Below are 24,368 nucleotides of genomic sequence, written 5' to 3'. Positions count from 1 at the left end.
TTTCGTGGCCAACTTAGTATGGACCCTTTGAGCATGCAAGATGATGAGGTCGACCCCTCCCGTGAGTGTCGTGCCACCGCATGGTTTTATTGACTTGTTCGGACGTGACTTGCGGACTTGACTCATGGAACTTGTGACGTATAAGGCGCTCTGTGTTGTTGTAGGACTGTAGGACTGAAGAACTGAATTGATTGAACCCCCGTACATCTGCTTGAACAGGTAGCAACCGACCCGTGTTCAATAGCTCTCACGCTTCCCGCTTAATCAGCATACGCCCACCCGGGTCGTGGGAAAGGAAGGACATCTTCATCTAAACCGTTGCTGTGGAGCAACCTCTGTGTTTCTGTTGGACTCTATAGACTGGAAGGTTAAGTGCGAGCGACCTCTGTTGTGTACCAAATCTCATTCACATTCTCTCCGAATGCCACCAGAACCTAGCGGGGCATTTGTGTACACAACCAAGACATATTCGAGGTCTTCCGCAATCAATATCGCCTTGAACTGGAACGAACCTCACTCCCTGAGTTGTCTGAGTCTAGACATTTGTATAGACGAATACCACCTGACCATCTGATATGGGATGTTTTGACAGGGACATAGCAGACTTTGTTGTTGCTGAGCTGAATGTTCCTTGATTCCATCGAGACATCGGTTTAGAAACAAGTATACTGTACGTCCAGAGAACACCCAAACGTCCTCCTGATAGGTACAAGCTGGCTTGACGTCCCGTCTCCTCCCGTGTTCATTGAATCGGAGGCTTGTCTGCTAGTAGGGCCAATAAGCCACTTGGCCAGCATCGTGTTCAGACCTGGAATCTAGAATCTTATTCGTTTTCAAAAAGTAAGACCTAGAGGTCCAAGATGCAACGAACCTGGTATATAAGAGGAAACGGGGTTGTGAAAGGAGCCTGTAGATATCAGTGCTGGTGGCATACGCTTGCGGCCAAATCGATGCTGGGCTAGAACTCTCTTTCCCAGTATCGTGTGGATGGCGCGCTCACGGAGTGGCCTTGTTGATTACATTCATAGAACGTCCCCAGCAGTCATGGTGCATTTCGTCAATACCAAAATCAAAAGCAATCGCGCCACTGAAGGATCAAGAAGTGCGCTAACAGAGGAATCTCGATAAGAACCTCCTTCGGAAATTGGACCACATGATCTGTGCCTTTGGATTCGTGATCATTCGAGCTTCGAAGCATTGTTGTGGTTGATGTTTAGAAATTGATTACAGGCAGGTACTCGAGTACAGAGTACTTGTGAAATGAGATGATCTCAGCAGAGGTGCTAAAAATAGACTAGCCTCATCCAGCTGCCTCACAGTATCATTGGCCGAGGTCCAAACGCGTAAAGTTACGTGAAACGGTATCCTCGCCTCTGCACGGTGCGACTTTAATATCAACATCCTTCGATCTTCTTCAACCGCTCCATCGCTTTTCATTTAATGCATTGTACATGTCAATATCTCAGCTGTGCTGTCTTAATGCTTCCTTTATCATATCGTCTAGATCTATGACAAGATAACACCAAAATCGGAGAGGTTCGTGCCGGCATTGGATGAAACACATCTCCGACCATTATCCCTACAGATTGTGACCAAGGGCCGTGGCACAGGAAAGTATTATGCTTGGATATCTTCAACTCTTGATTATATGAATATACTCTACTGATAGATAGGTCTTCTCATCTCTTTAGTCGATAAAGACTCTGCATTACCCGGACGTCCTAGCTGCAAGGTCCCTCTCCACAGCAGCTGCTCGTCATGGTATCACATATCTTTCGCAATGTCTTGATGACATTGCTTGCGTGTGCAGGCACAATCTCAGCATCTCCCCAACGTCGAGCAGACTATGCACTTAAGGAGAGACATTTTGTACCAAGGTCGTGGACTCGAGTTGGACCGGCTCCATCTCAGCATAAAATCCAACTCCACATAGGTGTGAAGCAGGGAAATTTCAATGAGCTCGAACGTCACTTGTATGAAGGTAATGTTTAAAAACATTGAGACTAGTCACATGATTATACTCAGGATCTTCCCCTTCAAAAACCATTACTAACTTTGAATAAGTCTCTGACCCATTTCACCCTCGATATGGCCAGCATTTGTCAAAAGCTGAGGTGACTGGGCTTGTCAAGCCATCAGATGAAACACTAGCTCAGGTCCATGACTGGCTGTGTGGGAATGGAGTGACCGAAGATCAACTTGAGTACAGCCACGCCAAAGACTGGATTAAGGTTACACTGCCGGTATCGACTGTGGAAGATCTGCTTGATACTCAGTACTCTGTATTTCGACACAGAGATGGATCACACGTTGTTCGGACTCCTGAATGGTCTCTTCCTATGCATTTGCATGAACACATTGAGACTATCCAACCAACCAACTCATTTTTCCAGCCACGAGCTAAGAGAACGACTCTTATGAGACTACCAGACGTGGACCAGAGCCAGTATAGTATGGATCCTGTCGATACTCAAAGCAAGGCGACCGTTGATCAAGCATGCAATGTTACCAACGTAACCCCTACGTGTTTACGGACTCTTTACGGTCAGTTCCATGATCTTGAACTTGACCTATATCGCTAATAATCTTAGGTACCATCGACTATACCCCAAAGTCTGCTGGAGAGAACCAGATCGGCCTGACAAACTACCTCTCTGAGGCGAACAATCGTTCTGATGTCAATCTATTCCTCACACGATTCAGACCAGAAGCAGCTGGCGCTGCTTTTAATTTCACCACTGTGATCGTCGCCGACGGTGACAATCAACAGACTCCCAACAATTCAACCGAAAATGCCGCAGGAAAAGATCTCGAAGGCAACCTTGACGCTGAAACCATCCTTGGCATCACGTTTCCTACTCCCCTCACCACCTTCAATACTGGTGGATCTCCACCTTTCGTGCCCGACCTTCTGACTCCAACTGACACGAATGAGCCGTATCTTACTTGGCTCAATTACGTCTTGGCATTAAACAGCACTCCTCAAGTCATTAGTACCTCTTACGGTGACGATGAACAGACTGTTCCACTGTCCTTTGCAACTTCTGTTTGCAATGGGTTTGCCCAGTTAGGAGCAAGAGGTGTTACCCTTTTATTTTCCAGTGGAGATAATGGCGTTGGTCCTAGTGCAGACTGCTTTACAAACGATGGCAAGAATACAAGCTCATTCTTGCCTGCATTTCCTGCTGGTTGTGTGAGTCACTTTTGGGCACTGTTCTTTGATGTTATGCTAACATACCTAGCCATATATCACCTCTGTTGGAGGCACGAAGAACATCTCTCCTGAGATAGTAGCATTTGATGCTGCCAACGGCTTCTCCAGTGGAGGCGGATTCAGCAACTATTTCGCGAGACCTTCGTACCAGGATAAGGTGGTACCCGCTTATATCACCAGTCTGGGGACACAATTTCAAGGATTGTACAACGCTTCTGGACGCGGTTATCCCGATATCGCAGCTCAGGGCTTTCGATTTGCGACGATCTGGAATGGAAACTTGACTTTCCTCGATGGAACAAGGTAAATGCTCTAGTGTCTTCGTATTCATGTAGATATTGACGATCAAAACAGCGCTTCAAGTCCAACTGCCGCTTCGGTTATTTCCCTCGTCAACGACGCTTTACTCGCAGCTGGAAAGCCTGTCCTCGGCTTTATGAACCCTTGGCTCTACTCTGTTGGTTCTACTGCATTCACCGACATCACGAACGGTTCCGCGATTGGATGCAACACTACTGGATTCCCTGCAACGACAGGATGGGACCCAGTGTCGGGATTCGGGACCCCTGTATGTTCTTCAATTTCTTCCAGCCGAAAAGTCAATACTAACGAATCACAGTATTTCCCGAAACTTCAAGCCGCGGCTTTGAATGATGGAATGTTTAGGTAGGAAGTACCTGCCTTTGTGTGTGTGTTCCATGAATTAACGAGTGTTCTTTCATGTCCAGTTCTGATCCTAGGAATATCCCGATGAGTTTATGTGCACTATTTGTAGTTACGTTAATGTTATGTTTGTGATGGGACTTTCCTCCTCTTGGTGATTCTGCATTTATTTATACTTTGGCCATCGACCCCTCACTTTCTTCCCATCGCTTTCTCCACGAACTCTAGTATCTTCAAACATTTCTCATCTTCAAATCTTCTCGTAACAATTTGGAGACTGACTGGCGCAGCGACATACTTCTCTGGACTATACAAGTCATAATTGAACTTGTCTTGTTCATTCATCGGAACATATTTTGCATCCTTCTTGTCCAAATCCTGGTCCACAAATGTGACTGGAAACACAGCGCCTGGATACTCCAGCAAATTCCATTGACTAGTGTAATTCCAATATTTCGCATTGCCGAGTGGAGGCGCAGGGCCGGGTCCAGCAGGGCAGATAATCGCATCGACCGGATGCCCATCATCTGCTCCGGTCCTCAGCCATAGATTATTGTACCGCAGCCTATAAGCATTCCTCTTTGCTTTGAGCTGTTTGCCGTTAGCCATGACCTCCAATGGTCGACCAGGGAGAGTCTTACATCCCAAACCTCCTCCACACTCCTATATTTCACATTCTCACTCCCATGAATCAGCCATTTCGTCAATGGCAACATCTCCTCTCCACCCTTCTTGATCAACTCCTCGACGGTCCTCCCTCCATCCTCGTAATATAAAGCTTGCGTCAGATTCCAACATTCGTCATGGCCTTCCGGTTTCCAATCCACGATATCAATGTCGGCCCCCAACTCCTTCAACGTCTTAGCAATAGACTTCAAAGCCCGGGTGACGGGAGGATGAGGAGTCACGATTCCGTCCGACCACATGATAGCAATTTTGAGTTTTTGTGGGAGGGAAACAGGTCGCCACGGAATTGGAACCAAATAGTCGTCTTTTATCCAAGGTTGGTAGCTGAGGTAAGTCTCCATGAATAAATCTAACCCAGAGCGGGAAGACGCCATGGGGCCTTGAGTTGCCATGATGCTAATTTATTGTGTCAGAAGCGTTCTCTTCCAGCAGGAAGGATGGATAAGACGAAATGGGAAAATCACCCTTCTTGACCAACAATAGCATTAAACGAGCCTTGCTTGGCGATCCGACCAGGAGTTGGCTTGAAACCATAGATACCCGTATTAGCAGCAGGACATCGTATTGAGCCCCCAATATCACCACCCATTCCCTATTTACATCAGCTTCAATACACATAACCAAAGGAACAAAAACTCACCAAAACGCTCCCCCGACAAGCAATCAACGCACTCTCACCCCCACTACTTCCGCCCGGCGTCAAGTCTGTATTCCACGGATTCGTTGTAACACCATAAATGTTCGTACTAGTCTCCAAATGCATCACAGCCTGCGGCTGCGTGGTGCGAGCATAAAACACCGCTCCCGCTTTCCAGAGAACTTCCTGCACGGCACAGGGCCCTACTTGCGGGGAGCCGATCCATGCTACGTAGGAGCCGTTGGTGGTGGTGTCTTTCATGCCATGGTGCTCTTTGATGGAGATTGGGAGGCCGTGGAGGGGTCCTGAGGGAGTGGGGAGGGTGTCGAGGTATTTTGCTCGGGCGATGGCTTTTTCGGGGAGGAGTTCTGTTAGGCAGTTTGTCTGGTTCCTGCTTTAGTTTTCTTGTGTTCTTTGGAGTTGACATGTGTGACTGGAAGGGGAAGGACAAACCAATTTCTGGGCTAATGCTGCTCTTCGGAGAAAAGCTCTAGTTACGGTTTCGCAACTGAACGTTTTGTCCCTGATAGCTTTCAATAACTCCGGTGCATCAAGTTTAGTGATTTTCAACTCTTCCTCAGTGAGTACCTGCTTAGCAATTCCCGTGACATTTTTGGGAAGTGGGTGAGGGAGTTCCGCGAGAGGAGGTTCGATGCGGGAGACTGAGACATCCCGAAAAGATCGCACTTCGGCGATGAGTTGGGTCGCGTTCATGGTAGGGTGCGAGGCTTTAGTCCCCTTATGCGAAAATTTGATTTGGATGTTGAAGGAAGAAATAATCAATGCAAACTGCGCGAGAACGGAGGAGGCTGAGAATTGGGGGAAAGTTATTGATACCGCCGATATGGCCGATAACCCCTTTACTTGGCGAATTGAGTTGGTTTTTGGAAGAAAAACTGTTATCAGAAGCTTATCTGAGGGTCTGGGTGATGCCGGTTGAAGTTCCGCAATTACGACCTCCAGTGGATGACTATCCCCCATTCTTGTGATACGAACCTCGGCTTTCAATAGCGTAGCTCGCCTCTTGACAAACATTCACAATCCGTGATGTTTTGATTTAATGAAACATTCAATTGTGGTTACAAGTGAAAGTTCTAATCGCATTCTACGTTACTGGTATTATAGGACAAGTGCTGGTTTTGGGAGATAGTTTTACTGCACCCGCAATTAACATTCGCTTTAGATCATGAACAACATAGCTGCTCAGTCTTTGGACGGTCCAAAATGGAATCTGAAATTGAAAATGTGTGTACCTTTACTTAGTGAAGAAAAAAGGAATGTATTTAGAGTGAAGTTGAATGCGATTTTGTTGATCGAGCTTCTGCTTAGTTACTTCTTCTTGATCAAACGATGAATGCACGATCACTTTCTTCGCACCTTTGGATGGATTGAAACTTTTGATCTGTAAATTTCTGATAGGTACAAGGCATAGGGGAGATTGACAAGATTAGATTAAAGCCTTGTTATTGACTCATAAACAAGCTTGGTTGCCAAACGCAAGAAGGAAGAGGAAAAAGCCAAAGAGATGTTAACTGCGGCTTGAATCCTATTTGAAACATAGCCTATCTTTGATCCTGATACGAAAGGTGCCTAAGATAAAGTAATGAGCTATCTCTAGGCGTTTCAGTACGATGGAGTACTTTAGTGTGAGAGCAACTCTTCCCTCCATATGATAGACCGAAATGAGGACAGATAGAATAAGGTACATGCAGGAGAGTTTATCTGACTGAGAACAACTGCATCACAAAACGAAGAAGCATAGGTAAAACTGAAACAACCTTTCATGTGACTTCGACTCAGAGTAAGCTTCAATTCGCAATCGACTTATTAACAACTAAGATCTTACAAAAGCTCAGCTAAGCTCCATCATCAAAGAAACCACTTGACTCGCTCGCAAATGCAACAGAGCGAAAGCAGACACAAACTGACAGCATCTCAATCTCATCTCATCCTCGTTCTCAACCCATGGACCTCACCAAAATCAGACTTCACCTGGACTGATGCAATAACGGGCAAGCTTCTATTGCCCCCACTATTACCTCATAACATCTCAAATCACTCGCGCCCCCAAATACGGAAGCCCCCATTAATGTCCACACGGCATCCTTCGCTCGACTCGGCCCCTCGCCATATGGTAAGCCAAGCCGAGAAAGCCGAACTCCAAGCCGAGAACGAACCGTGCCTTCCTCAGCCGCTTTCATTATCTTGAGCTGAATTATACGCCGTACACATGAAGCCATCCTTATCTCTAGAATCTAGATTTTAGAGCAAGAATCGTCTCATGTTCTCGTAAATTCGGGGTCCGCGCTCAGGAGCGGGAACACGAATCTGGAAATCCCGAGAATACTGCACTTGCATGAGGCATCACTAGTCACTTTTTCTCTCACGGACGCATAAGACGCATAACCACGGCTGCAGAAGGCACATTTATCGCTTTTCGGGAGTATTTTACCCAGGTCTTCATATTACACTAATATACAGGGTTCTCCGCTCCTTGCCCTTGGCACAGCGTGGGGGGTCCTTTTGTAACCCTAGCTGAGCGACTTATGCCTTGGATGCGAGGCATAGTGGACTCGGATCCTTCGCTTTTCGGGATACTCTTTTCGAAAATAGGATTTTGAAAGATTGCAGTGACGTGCCTTGATGAAAAGGTGCATATTGCCGTATGAGATCATGACCAACCTCGTCCTCTGTAGCCTCCTCTGCCTCCTCGATAATTCCCATTCCAGCCGTTATTGTTATAGCCTCTACCTCCTTGCTGCCAACCTCCTGGGCCGGATGGGGGATATTGTCCTTGCTGCTGCTGAAAGTTACCTGGTGGATTACCAGGCGGAGGTGGAGGTGGTGGAGGAGGAGGCCAAGCACCCATTTGAGGGTTCTGGTTGAATTGCATGTTCTGCATCATTGCTGGGGGTTGAGGCGGCCATGCTCCATACTGTTGACCATTGAATTGCATGTTGTTCAAAGGGGGAGGTGGCGGTGGTGGAAAGTTGGGGTTGAAACCTTGGTGAAATGGTGGTGGCGGTGGAATATTTGGCATAGGCGGTCTCGGTGGGAGTCCTTCACGAGAGCCTGGTGGTGGAGGAGGAGGAGCATGAGTAGGCTGTGGATTTCGAGAATATTGTTCTGACTGATGGGGACTTCGAGATGCCGGTCGTGACGGTCTAGAACGAGACCTACTCCTAGATCCTAGACCAGTATGTCCGTTACGCCGACTGCGATCTGGCGTAGGACTTCGAGAAGAGCTATATGACCGTCGTCGTCTGGAAGACCTGCGTTCATCCGATCCGTCTGAGTCACTATACCGTCGTTTCCTCATGCCTGGGCTAGAACTTCTGCTCCGACTCCTACGCTCGCGGTCATCACCATTTCCGGGCTGCTCTCCCTTCTTGCGTCGTTTCATCTTCTCGCAGAATGATCGTGACCATCCATAGTATCCTTCACCTTCAAGTACATCTCCAGTGATCTCGTCGAGAATAATAGGTTGTCCAAGCTCATCGATATCCATGGTAGCTTTCTCGTCGAGCTCGGCCTCTGCACCATATATGTTCTGCACATCGTCCAAAAGTGCCTTGACTGCTAACATCAAACCCTCGTCGGCTGGTCCCGCCACAAACTGCAACGGCTTTATCATCTCTGGGTTGATTGGACGTGTTGAATTTGGGACAATGTGAGGCATAAGGTTTCCGGCCGGTAGGTCGAACCACGGAGTCGATGCATCGCCATGTGTCGCAGGCATAACATAAGGTGTAGCTTTTGGGGTTTTCCCAGAGTTACCTTGGTCCTTCTCTGTCAACTCGACGCCTCCACTTGCATGTTCTCCAGCTTCCGCCGCATTCTTGACAGTTTCGCGAAGTTTGTCAATGTAGTCTTTGGAGTAATAGCTTCTCTCCTCCCATATCTCCAGAAGATCTTGTATCTTGCGCTGGTGCTTGGGACAGTCTTTGAATGACGCAGCACTTGCGAACAAGCTCATGCATACTGGTTGTACTTTGCCGCATATTGAAGCATCGTTGCCTCGATATTTCGAATGGTAGAGAACGTCGTTCATTAGGTATAGCAGGTGCAGTCGTTTTCTTTTGATTGATGGACCGCGCTTTGCCAGCGTAGCAGTTTGTACTTCCGGCTCAGCAAAAGAAGATGTGAGAACTGTCAAATATTTCACCAATGCCGAAAATCTTGCTGTAGATGGAGCAATGTTCTCCAATATCCATTGCTTGCATTTCTATCCTCAGCCATTTAGCCATCGCGTTGACATAGCGTATAGAGTGTATGATCAAACCTGGACGTTTCCTGGGGTACACTGAAGGACGACTGCGTTGAGCAAGGAATGGAAGTGCTCAATACTGTCTCGGGGAAGAGAGGTAGGATCAGGTCGCAGCAGGCCCGCAAAGAAGCTGGCCTTCGCAATGGCTAGTTGATGCGACGGCATCTTGGACATGCTATCGCGACTGAATCTTGATGGAGACTGACATTTGCAGCGTTAAGAACGGTGGTGGTGGTTGTTGGAGAGAGAAGGAGGGAAGGGTTGAGAATGAAGAGAAAGAACACGCGAATGCCTCGCGTGGGGAAATTTTCAGCCTCGTCGCGGCTACAGGCACTGAAAGGCAATCAAAGTATCAATGGTCAATACGAACTTTGAGAACCTGCTAATGGTTTAATATCCAAATAGATTTTGGTTATTTGACAGGAAATGAAGTCGGTTATTGTAAAAATGCCCGAGCCATGTACAACTATTTCGATCAAGGGCTGCAGCAATTCAAGGAACCTGGACAACAATTGTATTTTGAGACCATCTGAGCAGCTTCTATTAACTGTGATTTCCTATTTGTATCTTGACGAAGCTCCTATGGCTTTCATGCTTGACGCTCCTTCTGCTGTCGAGATAGCTTCCTTGGATAATACCCAGTTCCCAGCCCAAATGCCATGAGTGGAGATTCGTTTCTTTGTACATGTTTTCAACGCTGCCATGCTTCCATCAACACCATACCCTCCGAGCTTCGTGTATTCCATATAAACCTCTCAGTGTTACTGGCAGATCAATTGAATCTATTCCCTCACTTAGTGTCTCAACTGAATCTATCGCCCTTCTTGGCCCGGAAAGGTTCGCTGGCTTCGTACTTGCTCTTCTCTCGTACCCTCTGTCCTTCGGTATCCGGTGCGTGGCGAGTTGGTGCCGGGTCTAACGTTGCTTCTTGACTCGGGGATCCTGAATGGTCTGCTCTGGGCGGACCTCCATTGCCATTTCTTAGAGACCCTCCCATGGCTGACGATGTTCCAGGTTGACTCGGGACATTGGGAGAATATTCGAGAGATTCCTGTATCCGTCTTCGTTTCTGGTCGGCTTCAAATCGAGCTTGTCGGTCCGCATTGATCGACTTCTTCGCAAAGTAGTATGCGCCGCCACCAGCTACCAAAAGTAAGTATAATTATCCATTTTCGTGACGTCGGTGACCAACCGACACAGAGCGCGCCCCATCCGACCCTATTGCCAGAATATCAATATGAGATTCGTAGCCTTCGAGCCACTACGGTCCATACCAGAAAGATTTGACCTTGAAAATGAATTAGCCAGGAAGCTCGAGACGGAGAAACGGGTCTCTAACAGTATTCATAACGGAAGAATAGGGACTCGCAGGGTCTCTCCTTCAGATGTCGGATTTCAGTTTGATAACTTGATTCGAATGATATCCTCAATTCAACAATTGATGCAGTGTAGGAAGAAAGAGTAAAATTCTTTCTTGTTGACTTTCCGGACCCGAGATGGTCTGATGTGATCTCATGCTGTGGCTTCAAAGAGCTAGACAGCCCCATCGGCAATACTTACCATATCCCTGCACGCCCAGAATAACCCTGCCTGGCCTTGTCAACGACAACAAACTGAATTATTTTCTCCATGGATGACGAGGCAACAAAGGAGAAACGCCCTTGAAGACGATCGATGCCTATCCTGGTGTCTAATTTCGCCCTCATAAACAACTCCCGCGATCGCATCTTCTTAGCCTTTCAGGTGAACGAAAAAGCACACGCTGTCCCCGGATTTTATCCCTTGAAGACGAGACGTTGCCCCTCCTTCTCTGCGGTCTTGCTTGATGATCGACCACAAGCGATCGCGACGTCTCCTCTCCGATTGTTCGTTTGAATCTGCAACATATTCTATGCAGCTGTGGTCGGGAACCAGATGGACCCGCAACTTTATCTCGTATAAGCCTTACTGGAGTAAGACGTCTTCGCAATGGAGGAACCGGCGGGGGAGAGTCTTGATGGCTCGTCCATAGTATGCTCTGCATAGAGGATTGCTCTTTCTACATATGCTGACTGTCTGGCTAGAAACCCGTCTCCTCTCTCCGCTCCCACTTCGAACAAATGGCAAATGCGAAGCCGAATAATAATCTTGGATCGAAAGCCCTCTCACCCCAGCCAACAGGTGGAAGTATCAGTAACGGAATCAGGGATATATTCAGGTCACCAAACGAGCGACAAGAAGATGTACCATTTGGAGATGTGTTGCGGGCCACGAGGGGCAGGGAGAAAGATACTGGGGATGCTGGACTTCGTCCACCCCGTACGACCTCTGCCAACATGTCGCCCTCTCCTACCAGGATTCTGCGCCCACGGCCACTATCTACTGTACCTCCAGCTGTAACGGTCTTGCCGCCTCAGTCACCGCCCAAGAATAAGAATATGAACTTGACATTGTCAAGTACTCCCACCTACCTCTCCACGGAGACTCCACTGTCAGCAACATCTGGGGGTTCTTCTCCAAGACACTTCAGAATCCCAAGTCGGCCTCAAACTCCTCTACTTGGACCTGGGAAGTCCCCCAGATTGCCGGCCTCTCTACCTCCTTCACCACCACCACCTCGAAGATCGGGCGAGCTGAGACGGGAAGCACCCGCTGGCAAAGGCCAGCCTCCACCTGTTAATCGAGCTGAGAAGCCCAAAATTGCCAGCAAGCCAATGTCATTGGCATTCCGTATAGAGGCCACAACACTTGAGCCTGCTTCTTCACAGCGTGCCATCGACAAAACCTCACCTTTTAGCACTCCTCCTAGCAGTGGTAGCAGTCCTAGTCCTGAGAATGAGCTTCCACCCCCTATAACACAACCGAGACCTAGGAATCCTGCTCAAAAAGCTTCAGTTGTTCAGCAAAGTTTTGAGCCTCCTCCAGTACACTACTCCGTCATAGCTAAGAGAAAGGATCAAGAGACAAATGGATTGGGCCGAAGCATAATTGTACCTCAGGTAACAGGAGAACAACGACCAGCTCTACCTACTCGACCTCAGGCCAGACAGGAGATGTCAAAAGCTCGAAATCATGAGAACGCCATGATGCCGCCACCTCCCCCACATCCTTCAATGGACCGAACACGTCCATCTGTGACTACAATAAGTGAAAACACAACAACATTTGCGACTCCACCCAAGAGAGTGTTTTCGACTCCAACAACCCAGTTGCAGACACCTCCAAGGACACACGGAAGATCAATGACAGTCGACAGAACTTCTGACCGTGCCCCAGCTGAACTTCGGACGCCAATTACACCTCTCGGTGATAGTCGGGCGTCATTTGACGTCCCTCCGACTACGTCAATCATTAAAGAATTACACCCGAACTTAGGAGAGTATCCGGATGCCTCCCGTTCGAATCGACGGCCGCCATTCTTCAAACAAGGTGCTCATGAAATATACACCAAGTATGACACGAGAATTCTTGACGTTTGTGGGGAATTTGTCTGCACGTCAGGTCACTTGACGAGAGTTTGGAGCTTGCTTGACGGAGAAATTGTGGCCAGTCTCGCGCATACAGAGGGTATCAAAATCATTTCTGTTGGTTTCAAGCCTACGTCGAACATCAATGACGAGGGCACACGGGTCTGGCTGGGAAACAATACCGGCGAGCTTTCGGAGATTGACGTCCGGACTCAAAGTGTTGTTGCAAGTAACACAAGCTCTCATACTCGTCGCGATATCATCAAGATTTACAGGCACCGGATGGAGATGTGGACTTTAGATGATGGCGGTACGTTGCATCTGTGGGCAGACAGTACTGGCTCTCCGAATCTCACCAACCCCACTCAAAGTTTCAGAGTACCGAAAGGTCACACATTCTCAATGGTAGTTGGCGATCAGTTATGGCACGCTACAGGTAAAGATATTAGAGTGTTCGTGCCGACAGTGGATGGCTCGACGCAATTTCAGGTCCTCCAGCGTCCTCTCAACCAACCCAATACGGGCGACATCACATCCGGCACCACGTTAAGTTCGCAGCCTGACAAGGTCTACTTCGGTCATACGGACGGAAAGATCAGCATATACTCACGGCGAGATTATTCATGTCTTGGCGTCGTGAACATTAGTGTTTACAAGATCACAACACTTGCCGGTGTTGGTGGTTACCTGTGGGCAGGCTTTAGTACTGGCATGGTCTATGTCTACGATACCACGAAATCACCATGGCTGGTCAAGAAAGACTGGAAAGCCCATCAAGATCCAGTCATCAAGTTATTAGCCGATCAAAGCAGCTGTTGGTCACTCGAGCGAGCACAGGTTATTTCGCTTGGGCAAGATAATATGCTACGTATCTGGGACGGCTTGCTTCAAGAAGACTGGCTTGAAACTCAAATGCAGTCGCAAGAGGCTGAGTTCTGTGAGCTGAATCCCATCAAAACGCTAGTCATGACATGGAATGCGGGGGCTACGACACCGTACCACCTCCAGCATTCGGACCAGGATGCAAGGTTCTTTCGCAGCCTTATTGAAGGTAGTGGATGTCCCGATATCCTGGTTTTTGGCTTTCAAGAACTTGTGGACCTAGAAGACAAAAAGCAAGTTACCAAGAGCTTTTTCAAGTCTAAAAAGAAAGACCCTTCGGAACAAGAACACATGAGTCATCAATATCGAGATTGGCGAGACTTCTTGACTCGGACGTTGGACGATTTTATGCCTCGCGATGAACTCTATCACCTACTTCACACTGCACATCTCGTGGGTCTGTTCACCTGCATCTTCGTTCGAGCTTCACTGCGGGAACGGATCAGGAGTCTCAGCGCTGCCGAGATCAAACGTGGAATGGGTGGAGCCCTTGGCAACAAGGGAGCCTTGGTCATTAGATTCGTATTAGACGATACCTCGCTATGCTTCATCAACTGCCATCTTGCTGCAGGCCAGACTCAGACCAAAGATCGGAATGCCGATATCACTGCGATTTTGGAAGGCTCTATATTACCAGCTGAAAGAGACCACAGTGTGAGACAAGATAGTTACATCGGTGGCGGTGATGGCACCATGATCTTGGATCACGAAATCTGTGTCTTAAATGGAGATCTCAACTACCGTATTGATACTATGGGTCGCGATACAGTGGTCAGTGCGGTCAAGTCAAACAATCTGAGCAAGTTATTAGAGAGAGACCAATTACTTGCGTCAAAGAGAAAGAACCCATGGTTCAAATTGAGATCATTTACAGAAATGCCAATCACTTTTGCGCCGACCTACAAGTATGATGTAGGGACCGACAATTATGATAGCAGCGAGAAAAAGCGATCCCCGGCCTGGTGTGACCGATTGATGTATCGTGGCAGAGATAAAGATCGTGTTAAGCAACTAGATTATCGTCGGCATGAAGTACGAGTCTCTGATCATAGACCCGTGACAGGGTCTTTCGAAATGATCATTAAGACCATTTCGCCGAAGAGGCGTGCGATAAAGTGGGATGAGTGTCAGAAGCGAATGTTGGAGAGGAAGGAGAGGCTTGCAGCAGAAGCAAGGTAATTCCTGTCTAATTTGAAGTGAAGGAAAACTGACAATAGCTGAAGTCTCGACTACCTTACCAACGTTCTCGGTTACGACACGGCGACTAGCAAGCAACTGATCACTCAGAAGCAGAAGGCTCGATAAAATATCAGGATATTGTAAGAGTCTACAATCAACAAGGAGATGAAGCATGTCGAAGTACAGACAAGACTCGATTTCCAGTTGACCTCACGTGATGCTATCCGTTCAGGCTAAGCTACCGGTAGTGCATCTGGAAAAGTGTTAACGTCACAGCTCGATCGGAGCAAAGAATGAGCTGTCGTGAAACCAGCGTAGGTTAAGCTCCGAGCCATACACCGATAGGGTATGATCGAGCGGACTTGCGCAGGAACAGGACCCCACAATGCTGATTAACGCGGCAGGGCCCCTGTATAGTGACGAGATGTATTTAGTGTATCAGCACGAAATAAATGCAAACTCAGACCTCACACGACCTTGAGTTTGTCTCGTCTTCATCTGTGTTTTCTGTTTGATGCCTTTGTGATTGATGCGACTGCTTTCTTCCCATTTCATTTTAACGAGACTTTGTAGATCTTTACATACGTCACACAGCTTTCTCACTCGCAAATCACACCATATCATTCCACCCCTCCTCACTCCTCACCACACTCTCTTCATCCCCTCTCAAACTCTCAAATCCTTCTCCGCTACAGTCCCCAAAATGGCACCCACCACCCGCGAAAAAGACGCCGCTAAACAAGGCGGTCACAACTCCTCCGATCTCGATGGCGAACACAACGAGTGGAAATTCCGCGAGCCATACAAAGTACACGAGAATGATGAGAACTTTAAAGCGTTATACGAAGGGAGTTGTCATTGTGGGCGGGTGCGGTATCAGCTGAGTAGGGAGAAGCCGCTTGATGCCAAGTATTGTCATTGTTCTACCTGCCAGGTTTTGCATGGTGAGTTTGAGATATCTTGTCCTGCGGGGTTGTGGATGGAAGTAGACAATGGAGGTTGAAGCGGTGGACGTTGGATTTCAAGGTCTTTTGGGCATTTGAAGCGAATGTTGACGAGGAGAAAAAGGGACTTCTACAAAGCTAATGATCGCCAGGAGCACCGTTCCAATGGGCAGCCATATTCCACAAATCAGACATCAATTTCACCCACGGTCATTCTGACCTTGGCTGGTACGAAAGCAGCGAGAAAACTACTCGCCACAAACTTCCTTGCAAGGTGTCATGTGCCTATTGTCGTTCCCCGATCATGGATGAGGGACGAAATATGATTTTGTTGTTTCCGAGTTTGATTAAGTTCAAGAGTAAGGAGGAGAAGAAGAACTTTGATCCTACGTGAGTTGCCCCTCTCATCTTTTGTTGAGGAGGGTCAAATAAGTTGAGCTTGTAAAGTGAGGGAACAGAGCAGCGAGGGGCGTTTTAAGACATCGGTCGCTAACAAGACAAGATGTCATATGTTCTACTCCAAGCGCCTAGTCGACATCCCAGATGGACTTCCTAAGTGGAGCGAGATGCAAAACAAAAGTGACCTCATTGAAGATAGTCCTCCAGAGGCTATCAAGAAACGAAAGCGTGAGATAGAAGACGAGAAGAAGAACGGCGAAAAGGACAGCAAGTCAGCAAAGAAAGACTCTTGAGTCTGAAACCTCAATCAAAATATCTATCTATACATTAAAATATCCAGGCGAAAGTCTAGTGAAGACATGATCTGGATCGTATTCATCTCGAATCTTGCGCAATCGTGCCAAGTTCTTTTCTCCATAGGATCCGAATACATCCTGTCTCTTTCCAGCATAGTTCTGATAAAGAAAAGGATGGTGAAGGCCACGTTCTTTGGCAAGTGCAATGGAACGGTCGAGAATGTTTTTGCTTGTTTGGAGCACTGTTGCATCATCTTTTGGATCTGTCCAAAGCATGGCCGTCTCTAGTACTGACATTGGGGTTAGCAAGAAGTCTTATGAGCACGTGAGAAATCCTACGCAGCAATGGTCCGTCTCCGGGATCCAGTCCGAGGCAATTCGATCCATTCTTCAAGAAGTGCGCAATCTCGGCTTTGGTGATGATTTGCATTGGTATGCTCGATAATAAGTGCTTTAGGTGCCTGATCTTTTCAGTCTCCTCGATATATATATGCATGATATCCTTTTGAAGATCTGCGTCGAGCTTGAAGGTTGCAGTTTCATACGAGCAGCTATTTCCATCAGTAGAAGCTCAAGTCATGCAAACGTTACATACCGGCCTCCGGTGTTCAAAGTTGTGATTTCCCTTGCAAAATCAGCTGTACGAGCCACTCGATTCGTTTTATACACCTTCTTCGCCCGATGTAGAGCCCCAAATCCAGGAGCTCCTTCCACCCCTTTTCCGTGGTTCATCTCAGCAGATATCAGATATGTCTGGCTAGAAGAGAAGAAGATGGGCACAGCCCAAGCGTGAGCAAATATGTCGTTCTCAGCCTCAAGGGCAATTTCCCCAAGCATACTTGCAACGTCATCAACGCTTATGCAGTAGCCTACTTTGCATATGAGCTTGTTGATATACTCTGCTGTCTTTCCAATCAGTGCAGTAGTAGTCCATTCGAACTTGCGCGGAATCCCAAGAATAGCAAGTCGATCGTGCATATCATCCAAGAGCAAAATGTTGACGCCACCCCACATCTCGGTATCAACATGCGTGAACATGTCAAAACGAGTTACGATACCGAAATTCTTGCCGCCACCTCTGAGAGCCCAGTAAAGATCAGGATTCGAAGCCCTATGGATAATGGAAATTGAGCCGTTGGCCAGAACCAGCTACCAGGAAAGTTTAGCGCTGATGTTTCCGTGGTTCATTTAGGCAACTCACCTCATAGTTGTAGACATTGTCGAGTCCCCACCCATGGCGACGAGATATAAATGATATCCCTCCACCCAACAAGAAGCCTCCCACTCCAACATCAACATCTCGGCCTCCCACTACTGTCACATTGAAGGGGTCCAGATAATCGTACACGTTCAGCCACCTATTCCCTGACCCAATGGCTGTAATCTTTCTGTCATCAGATATCTGCAGGCTATTTAGGTTTCGCAAGTCAATCGTGATCCCTTCAGGCGCATTCGAAGCGCCGGTGAACATGGCATGGCCACCACTCTTCACGGCAAAAATACACTCATGCTGAGTGATGACTTTGATGGCCTGTGAAACATCTTGAGCCGAACCCGGAAGTACTACACAAGCCGGAACAACTTCTTGTTGTTGGGTGGAAAAATAAGCATCGAATAACGACGATGGTATCTCTTGGTAATGAACTTTTTCGCCGAGAACATTCACGAGAGCTGTGCACTGAATGTCATCAGTAAGAACTCTTTCTCATCTGAAGTGGAAATGCTGACCGCGTTGTGACATGCTGTGCCGCTCCCGCCATCAGGAGTCAACGGGCTTTGCGCATCCTCTTGTCCCTTGACATTACTGGCAAACGACAAGCAAAATAATGCAATAGTCGAGAGAAGCATCATCCAAGGTCGATCGCGATTAGAGAAATTCAAACAGACACGAACAGAGAGAAGAGAAGAACGAAGGAAGCATATGTACGGAGGTACAATGTATCAGATGTTAGGTCATAACCGTGGTACGAGATCGCCAATCAGGTATGCGTTTCGGGGTGCACCAACAATTATTGTACCAACAGATGTAAGATTTTAGCTCCCAAAAATATCAAATTGCTGTGATGTCCAACATTTGGACCATTTTGACGGTTGAGAATATTCTGGGCTGAGCAATTAGTGCATAATGAGTCGAGAGCGTAAGTAAGCTAAGAGGGTCTAGAATATGGAGTCAGTATGTTATGGCAAGTGCCGTCCATCATCCTTATCGCGGCGGCTGAAAGAGGAAGGGGTAGAAAGTTTTCAGATTTACATGCATCACGTGAGCTTCTGGACATCTCCTTTTTTTTTTACATCATTGCTCGTCTATCGTATATGGAGATAACGGGTTTCTTATGAGCCTAAGTGCTGATGTCCTCGTCATTTGTTGAGACAATTACTTAAGGTGAGGTGAGCTGGAAATTTTATAATGATCACGTGCTACTCCTTCTTCTTTTCCTGAAGTCATTTGCTATGCTTGCACAAACTTAGGATTTGGTTAATGTATTTAGTTTTTCTGATGCTCAAAAGGTGAATTTTACAGTGGCGTATGTAGCGAAGAGAAGAGAAGATATTTCCATCCAGCGCCAGTAATAGTGTTTGGTGCTGTACTGGACGATAAGCGGTGCTTGTGCATATTTTGGTTTTCTTGCCCTTGTTTCTATTGACATGGAACCTACTCAAAGTCTTCGTAAAAGTGAGTTCTGCAAGAAAGAGTGATATTGTCTGAACATCACATCTTGAGTTTGGGCTTTGTAATGTACGGGGTAGAAAAGGGTCTTGGGCAGTTCTTTTGCGACTTGCGAGATTGTGTTGATTTAACTAGCTACACTAAGTACACGCTCTAGTCTTTCATCCGTACTTATCATATCACCCTATCTTGACCTCGGGACTGTTGTCAACATGCTCACCAATATTTTCTTTCTCCACAACACCTGCCTTCTCTGGGCCACTTCCAACACCACTCTCCTCATCTTCAACTACTCCGGCACCGGCACCCTCAATTCCAATTTTCGTCGTCAAAAACTTATCTGCAGGATCACGATAGCTCGGCACGAAGTTAACGCACAAAGAGTAACTCCAAGCTGCCACAAAGAAAGCCAGAGGGACACTCATCGCTATTGCTGTCGAGTTATTTGCATCTGCTGCTGCTCCTAGCAAAGGAGGCACACAAGCGCCTCCAGAGACGCCAGCAATGATGAACCCTGAGCCTCTCTTGGTGTATTTGCCCAGTCCTCGCATGCCTAGTGCGACGATGGTTGGGAAGCAGATCGACTCGAAGAAGAGGGTTATGTAAAGCATCGACATGCCCGTATTTCCTCTTTGCGTGATTGAGGGAGCGATGAAAATGATACACATCGTCAAGTAAAACAAGAAAACCCATCTCGGCCGGATGTATTTCATCAAGCCTACACCTGTGAATCGACCCAAAGCAAAAGCACCTTGAGCACCAGCAAGAAATTTCGCACCGAGAGAAGAATCGGTATTTGCGCGCGTTTCAGTAACATAGTTGATGAAATATGACGCAATTGCTACCTGGCTTCCTGTGTAGCAGAATTGAGCGAATGCCGCATGGAAGAGTCGATATTGTTTGCGGAAAGGCTTGATGTCGTCGTTTGCGTGTGTTTCTTCTGCTTGGAAAGCCATGTCTGCGTCTGTGATTTCAGGGATCGGTGAGCTGAGGATCGTCAGTAAATCCTCTTGAAATATTAGAACATGTGAGAGACTTACAAATAAAACACAATGGCAAGCAAGAAGACGAAGCAAGCGATTGCTAGGTATACCCATTGCACATTCTTCAAAGCTTGCGTATCATCTGCTGTTTTCAGAAAGAAGACATATGAACCCAAGACGGGAGCGACGACTGTTCCGATTCCGTTGAATGCTTGAGAGATATTGATTCGCATTTCAGCGTATCGAGGTGGACCGCACACTGAGAGGTCATCAGCTCCAATGCCATTGCTGCTGTGCGGAGAAGAGACTCACCAGTGATGTATGGATTGGCAGCTGTCTCCAGAGACCCCAATCCATTGCCAATAATAAAAATGGCAGCACAGAAACCTCCGAAAGAGCGATGCAAAATACACGGCCAAGCGACAAGCGCTCCTACGCCATAGAGGCAGAGACCCCATATGAACACTGGCTTGTAGCCATAATGTCTGAGGATCCAATTTGCGTGACCGAGAGAGGCAAGAGGATATGCGCTAATTTTATATCAGCAATGTCTTTGATGGATTCGGAATACCGTCAAGTACCCGAAATAGGCAGCTTGAAGTCCAGAAGACCTAGCTCTCGTAATTCCAAGTGTGTTCTGGAAATGTTTGTTCAAGGTATCGAGAAGACCATATGAGAAACCCTGAACTGCTGTGTCAGTGAACGGTTGTTATATCTCAAATGGTGTAGCCGTACCCATAAAAAGAACAGAATGGTCACCAAAGCGAGCGGGTATATTGACTGCCGAAGCGTTAATTCAGCCGCCCTCGTCTTCTCATTCTTCGTTTTCAGAGTCTGTTTCTTGAATATTGCCATTCTGCAGATTCTTCGACCATCAGTAGGAATAATAAAGAAAATAAGAAGAGATAGAAGTATATTAGAAAAATGAGGGAAAGATAAGAAAGAACCATACGACTGCCGGTACAATGATCCCCCAACATCCTAGTCAACATCTTTCTCGAACCCTACCAAACCGGGAATAAGGTGCAAATCTCGGTGGCTTTTGTTACATCGCTCTCGGTCAAGCCATTGAGGTTACTCGCGCCATTGCGGGGTAGAAGGTTACTAGAAGCTACCCCGGCTTTCGTGCATTACTCGCAGGGCTTGGCAGGCTCCACTGCCGCAAAATTCCCATCAATTGTATGTGAGGAGTTGACGTAGCGCCGGTAGATTGGCTGGTCGATTTCTCAATCAAGGAATCTTACGAACATGGCGCTCTGATATGTTCGAGAGAAAGCAAGGGGATTGGTTACACGAGTGGAAGAATCCTTCCGATATGATAGGAAGAGAAGTCGTACTACGACCAATCGAGAAATAGGTGAGAAAATCAAAGTCGATAGCATTAAACGTTGGTGATAGGGAGAATAAACATATTAAGGATAAGTGTCACTCAGTATGTGTACACAATATTATACAGTAGTTGTCCAACATGCAGCAAAATAGTTATCTCCATGAAGCAAAGGACATTCTTGACGAGATCCGATGGTAGGGAGCATTGCTGAGTTACGGGACCTGCAATTTATGCGTCACAAGTTTCATCGCCAGAGCCCTCCTCTCCTGAGCTGGAGCCACTTGACTTGGATTCAGATCCTGAAGATGACCCCTCTGAAGATGATGCGGAAGATGACGACCCAGAGGAGGATTCAGAGGACGATGATCCAGAGGAAGACCCAGAAGATGACGATGACGAGCCCACGGTCTTCCCACCACTGCAATCAGAGCCCATAAGCCATCCAAACATGGCTGTCTCAACCTCCGCGCTCAAGCCTGCAGCTTCGCCAGAGACCAAGTAAGCAATCATCTCAGCACGACCAGAGATAGAAACAGCCCAGGCAGCTTCGCCTGAGATGGCCACGCCCATCGAACCCTTGCAGCTCGAGCTCAAATTGAAGCCAGCAGATACAGCTGAAGCGAACTCAGTAGCCATCTCAGTGGAAATGGTAAAGCCAGCACCTGCTCCAGCTCCAACACCAGCTGACGCTCCGGATGCACCAGTAATACCAAGAGAAAGCCACATAATGACAGAGCCACGCATCTCAGCCTCCAGAGTGCAGGACGAAGAGGCGAGGTACTCCGCTAAGGCGCTCGCTGCTGCGACTTCAAGAGAAGACGAAAGCTCTCCAGATGCGCAAGACTTGAGAGAAGTGAGGATACTGACGTCGAGTGCAAGGCCAGCAGAGCTACCACAGAAGGAAGAAAGTGATGCCTGGACACTGGCGGTCATGAAACCAGAAGCGTTGAAGTTGCCAGCGATAGAAGCACCCGTAGAGATGTATCCAAAGGCGTCAACAGAGGTTCCAACCTGGGTGCTAGTACCCTCTGTTCCTGCAAGCCATGCTTGCATCGAAGCTTTCAGACCAGCGTCCATGGTACAGGAAGACGAAGACAACCATGCGGACAGGGAGGCTTGTATAGCACCGCTAAGAGAAGCAGAAATTCCACCAGCAGAGCAAGCGTAAAGACCAAGTTTGATCTCTATGCTAAGATCGACGAAGGCAGACTCACTCATGAAGGCGGATAGTGAGCCCATAGCAGAACTGCTAAGAACATTACCACTGACTGACTCAGATATGCTACTTCCACCAACCGCAGCACCACCACTGACAGTTCCTGAGAGCCACCCTTCGATGGATCCTATCAGGTCTGCGCTGAGCGTGCAGCTGGGTCCCGATAACCATGCAGATAAAGATGCACGGGCTGAACTACTGAGAACTTCGGCGATACCACCAGAGGCGCACATTTTGAGGGAGCCGAAAATAGTAGCTTCGACAGATTCGAGAGCGGCTCCAGTAGAACCGGAGAGGAATGCAGAGAGTGATGCAAGGTCACCTGTCGACAGTGAGAAATAAAGTCTCGTGCCAGGTCGGGAAATAATTTCGACTTACCTGAACCCAAAGCAGAACAAGAACAAGATTCTCCTTCAAAGCTGCTTTCAATGACACCGTTGAAAAACGACAAGATTCCACCAGCGGCAGAGATAGAGGACTCGGCGACAAGTGCTCCTTCCATGGCTGTCTGGGCCCAGGCTGCAAGGACTACATCGGAGGAACTTGTGCACCATGTTTTGATTTCTTTGCATGTAGCAGTGTCGAAGAATGCAGCCCCGGCACCAGAGATCCAGGATGCAAGAGCTGTTTTAGCACTGTCTTCAACGCATCCTATTGTCAAAAATTCTCAGTCAGAATGTACCTACCAAAAGGTTTACTCGAGGAACGAGGTCGATAAAAAGAAACTGCTCCAAGATAGAGACTTACCAGAAGTTACACCAACTGCACATGCCTCGAGAGAGCTGGCAACGCCGGTGGTCCATCCCTTTGTGGTAGTGAGACCTGAAGTCACTGAACCTGAAGACGCCACAAAGCCACCTAACGAAGGGAACGTTCTTGGTGACATATCGTTGGCGATTGGAGCTGCCGAGGCTAATGCGACCATAATGGCCAGAATGGTAACTTTCTTGACCATGTTGACGAGATTATGAAGGTATTTCGAATGAACAAGTGGAACTGTAGAGAGTGTGATGGGTGAACGACAACAAAGCGAGTGACAGAACGACGAGGACCGTAACGAGTGAGTCTCTCGAAGTAAATGAAATAGAAACAGAAATCAGATGAGGATGCAGAAGAGGTGCAAGCAGGGAATTTCTATACTATATACTGCCTCAGCTGCACGTCCCCAGATCGAAACCGAAGACCATATCAGGGATGTTGGTTCACTAGAATGGTTCCGAACAGTAACTTCAACATGGTCGGAACCTTGATCCAATGGGCAATTGCAATATGCATTCCAAGATGAATAGAGCAGGAGATTGCTGTTTCCAGGATGGATCGATGGAAGCAAGCTGATGGTACGTAGATCTGAGACTCACGATCCTCTCTTGACAAATTAATAAGAATAGACGATTTTTCAGTGCTCAGCGTCAAAGGAAAGGAGAAATTATGGAGTTGGTATCCGGCCCGAGCGGTCATCTGCAAACCAGATCAGCCTTGGGACAAAGATTCACTGCGCTTGCCTTGTTGAGATTATGCTAACGGTGGAGAGACGATGGTATGCTGAAACAAACTTTC

The 24,368-nt window shown here is 47.5% G+C and overlaps 9 protein-coding genes across 9 annotated transcripts; 3 read left to right on the top strand and 6 right to left on the bottom strand.

Annotated features, from left to right (window-relative positions):
* The first annotated feature begins 1,363 nt into the window (after positions 1-1,363).
* On the top strand, positions 1,364-4,017 carry LY89DRAFT_692286 (tripeptidyl peptidase-like protein). Its single transcript, XM_018216508.1, has 7 exons — positions 1,364-1,981; positions 2,065-2,544; positions 2,592-3,193; positions 3,243-3,517; positions 3,569-3,782; positions 3,834-3,880; positions 3,943-4,017. Exons 1-7 carry the CDS (start codon positions 1,789-1,791, stop codon positions 4,010-4,012), a joined length of 1,881 nt encoding a protein of 626 aa, XP_018061015.1. The 5' UTR covers positions 1,364-1,788; the 3' UTR covers positions 4,013-4,017.
* On the bottom strand, positions 3,900-6,691 carry LY89DRAFT_632449 (amidase signature enzyme). Its single transcript, XM_018211305.1, has 7 exons — positions 6,579-6,691; positions 6,455-6,519; positions 5,655-6,356; positions 5,205-5,585; positions 5,029-5,156; positions 4,519-4,960; positions 3,900-4,468 (listed from the first exon to the last, which is right to left on the bottom strand). Exons 3-7 carry the CDS (start codon positions 6,234-6,236, stop codon positions 4,070-4,072), a joined length of 1,932 nt encoding a protein of 643 aa, XP_018061014.1. The 5' UTR covers positions 6,237-6,356; positions 6,455-6,519; positions 6,579-6,691; the 3' UTR covers positions 3,900-4,069.
* A 1,187-nt stretch (positions 6,692-7,878) lies between these two features.
* LY89DRAFT_632447 (uncharacterized protein) lies at positions 7,879-9,720 on the bottom strand (the record flags this gene model as incomplete). Its single annotated transcript, XM_018211304.1, has 2 exons — positions 9,484-9,720; positions 7,879-9,426 (listed from the first exon to the last, which is right to left on the bottom strand). Coding segments are annotated over exons 1-2 (1,707 nt in total), but the record flags the coding sequence as incomplete, so codon positions are not given.
* A 127-nt stretch (positions 9,721-9,847) lies between these two features.
* On the bottom strand, positions 9,848-10,816 carry LY89DRAFT_790309 (uncharacterized protein; the record flags this gene model as incomplete). Its single annotated transcript, XM_018223354.1, has 4 exons — positions 9,848-10,611; positions 10,661-10,686; positions 10,743-10,756; positions 10,808-10,816. The coding sequence occupies 4 exons, from the start codon at positions 10,814-10,816 to the stop codon at positions 10,271-10,273; spliced, it is 390 nt and encodes a 129-aa protein (XP_018061012.1). The 3' UTR covers positions 9,848-10,270.
* A 255-nt stretch (positions 10,817-11,071) lies between these two features.
* Positions 11,072-15,064, top strand: LY89DRAFT_790307 (putative PI phosphatase group protein-like protein). The gene is made up of 2 exons (XM_018223353.1): positions 11,072-11,478; positions 11,532-15,064. The coding sequence occupies exons 1-2, from the start codon at positions 11,437-11,439 to the stop codon at positions 14,973-14,975; spliced, it is 3,486 nt and encodes a 1,161-aa protein (XP_018061011.1). The 5' UTR covers positions 11,072-11,436; the 3' UTR covers positions 14,976-15,064.
* Positions 15,065-15,678: 614 nt separating this feature from the next.
* On the top strand, positions 15,679-16,611 carry LY89DRAFT_602768 (uncharacterized protein; the record flags this gene model as incomplete). The annotated part of the gene is made up of 3 exons (XM_018210266.1): positions 15,679-15,919; positions 16,072-16,309; positions 16,422-16,611. The coding sequence occupies 3 exons, from the start codon at positions 15,679-15,681 to the stop codon at positions 16,609-16,611; spliced, it is 669 nt and encodes a 222-aa protein (XP_018061010.1).
* Positions 16,612-16,618: 7 nt separating this feature from the next.
* On the bottom strand, positions 16,619-18,715 carry LY89DRAFT_790306 (FAD-binding domain-containing protein). The gene is made up of 5 exons (XM_018223352.1): positions 18,343-18,715; positions 17,816-18,285; positions 17,210-17,763; positions 16,954-17,165; positions 16,619-16,904 (listed from the first exon to the last, which is right to left on the bottom strand). Exons 1-5 carry the CDS (start codon positions 18,353-18,355, stop codon positions 16,639-16,641), a joined length of 1,515 nt encoding a protein of 504 aa, XP_018061009.1. The 5' UTR covers positions 18,356-18,715; the 3' UTR covers positions 16,619-16,638.
* A 732-nt stretch (positions 18,716-19,447) lies between these two features.
* On the bottom strand, positions 19,448-21,120 carry LY89DRAFT_632431 (MFS general substrate transporter; the record flags this gene model as incomplete). The annotated part of the gene is made up of 5 exons (XM_018211303.1): positions 19,448-20,269; positions 20,323-20,524; positions 20,578-20,795; positions 20,847-20,947; positions 21,001-21,120. The coding sequence occupies 5 exons, from the start codon at positions 21,118-21,120 to the stop codon at positions 19,462-19,464; spliced, it is 1,449 nt and encodes a 482-aa protein (XP_018061008.1). The 3' UTR covers positions 19,448-19,461.
* A 703-nt stretch (positions 21,121-21,823) lies between these two features.
* Positions 21,824-23,791, bottom strand: LY89DRAFT_726328 (uncharacterized protein; the record flags this gene model as incomplete). Its single annotated transcript, XM_018219047.1, has 3 exons — positions 23,559-23,791; positions 23,190-23,462; positions 21,824-23,133 (listed from the first exon to the last, which is right to left on the bottom strand). Exons 1-3 carry the CDS (start codon positions 23,764-23,766, stop codon positions 21,824-21,826), a joined length of 1,791 nt encoding a protein of 596 aa, XP_018061007.1. The 5' UTR covers positions 23,767-23,791.
* Between the last annotated feature and the right edge of the window lie 577 nt (positions 23,792-24,368).

Source organism: Mollisia scopiformis, assembly GCF_001500285.1.
Source record: "Mollisia scopiformis unplaced genomic scaffold LY89scaffold_41, whole genome shotgun sequence".
Classification (NCBI taxonomy): domain Eukaryota; kingdom Fungi; phylum Ascomycota; class Leotiomycetes; order Helotiales; family Mollisiaceae; genus Mollisia; species Mollisia scopiformis.
This window is presented reverse-complemented; position numbering and strand designations above follow the sequence as displayed.

Coding starts and splice junctions, on each gene's coding strand:
- LY89DRAFT_692286 (XM_018216508.1), top strand. CDS start 1,789: ATGACATTGCTTGCGTGTGCAGGCACAATCTCAGCATCTCCCCAACGT. Junction 3,194..3,242: donor CTGCATTTCCTGCTGGTTGT/GTGAGTCACTTT, acceptor TAACATACCTAG/CCATATATCACCTCTGTTGG. Junction 3,881..3,942: donor TTGAATGATGGAATGTTTAG/GTAGGAAGTACC, acceptor TTTCATGTCCAG/TTCTGATCCTAGGAATATCC.
- LY89DRAFT_632449 (XM_018211305.1), bottom strand. CDS start 6,236: ATGTTTGTCAAGAGGCGAGCTACGCTATTGAAAGCCGAGGTTCGTATC. Junction 5,586..5,654: donor CAGCATTAGCCCAGAAATTG/GTTTGTCCTTCC, acceptor AGCAGGAACCAG/ACAAACTGCCTAACAGAACT. Junction 4,961..5,028: donor GCTATTGTTGGTCAAGAAGG/GTGATTTTCCCA, acceptor ACAATAAATTAG/CATCATGGCAACTCAAGGCC.
- LY89DRAFT_790307 (XM_018223353.1), top strand. CDS start 11,437: ATGGAGGAACCGGCGGGGGAGAGTCTTGATGGCTCGTCCATA. Junction 11,479..11,531: donor GTCTTGATGGCTCGTCCATA/GTATGCTCTGCA, acceptor CTGTCTGGCTAG/AAACCCGTCTCCTCTCTCCG.
- LY89DRAFT_790306 (XM_018223352.1), bottom strand. Junction 17,764..17,815: donor ACAATGTCTACAACTATGAG/GTGAGTTGCCTA, acceptor CTTTCCTGGTAG/CTGGTTCTGGCCAACGGCTC. Junction 17,166..17,209: donor ACTTTGAACACCGGAGGCCG/GTATGTAACGTT, acceptor TGATGGAAATAG/CTGCTCGTATGAAACTGCAA.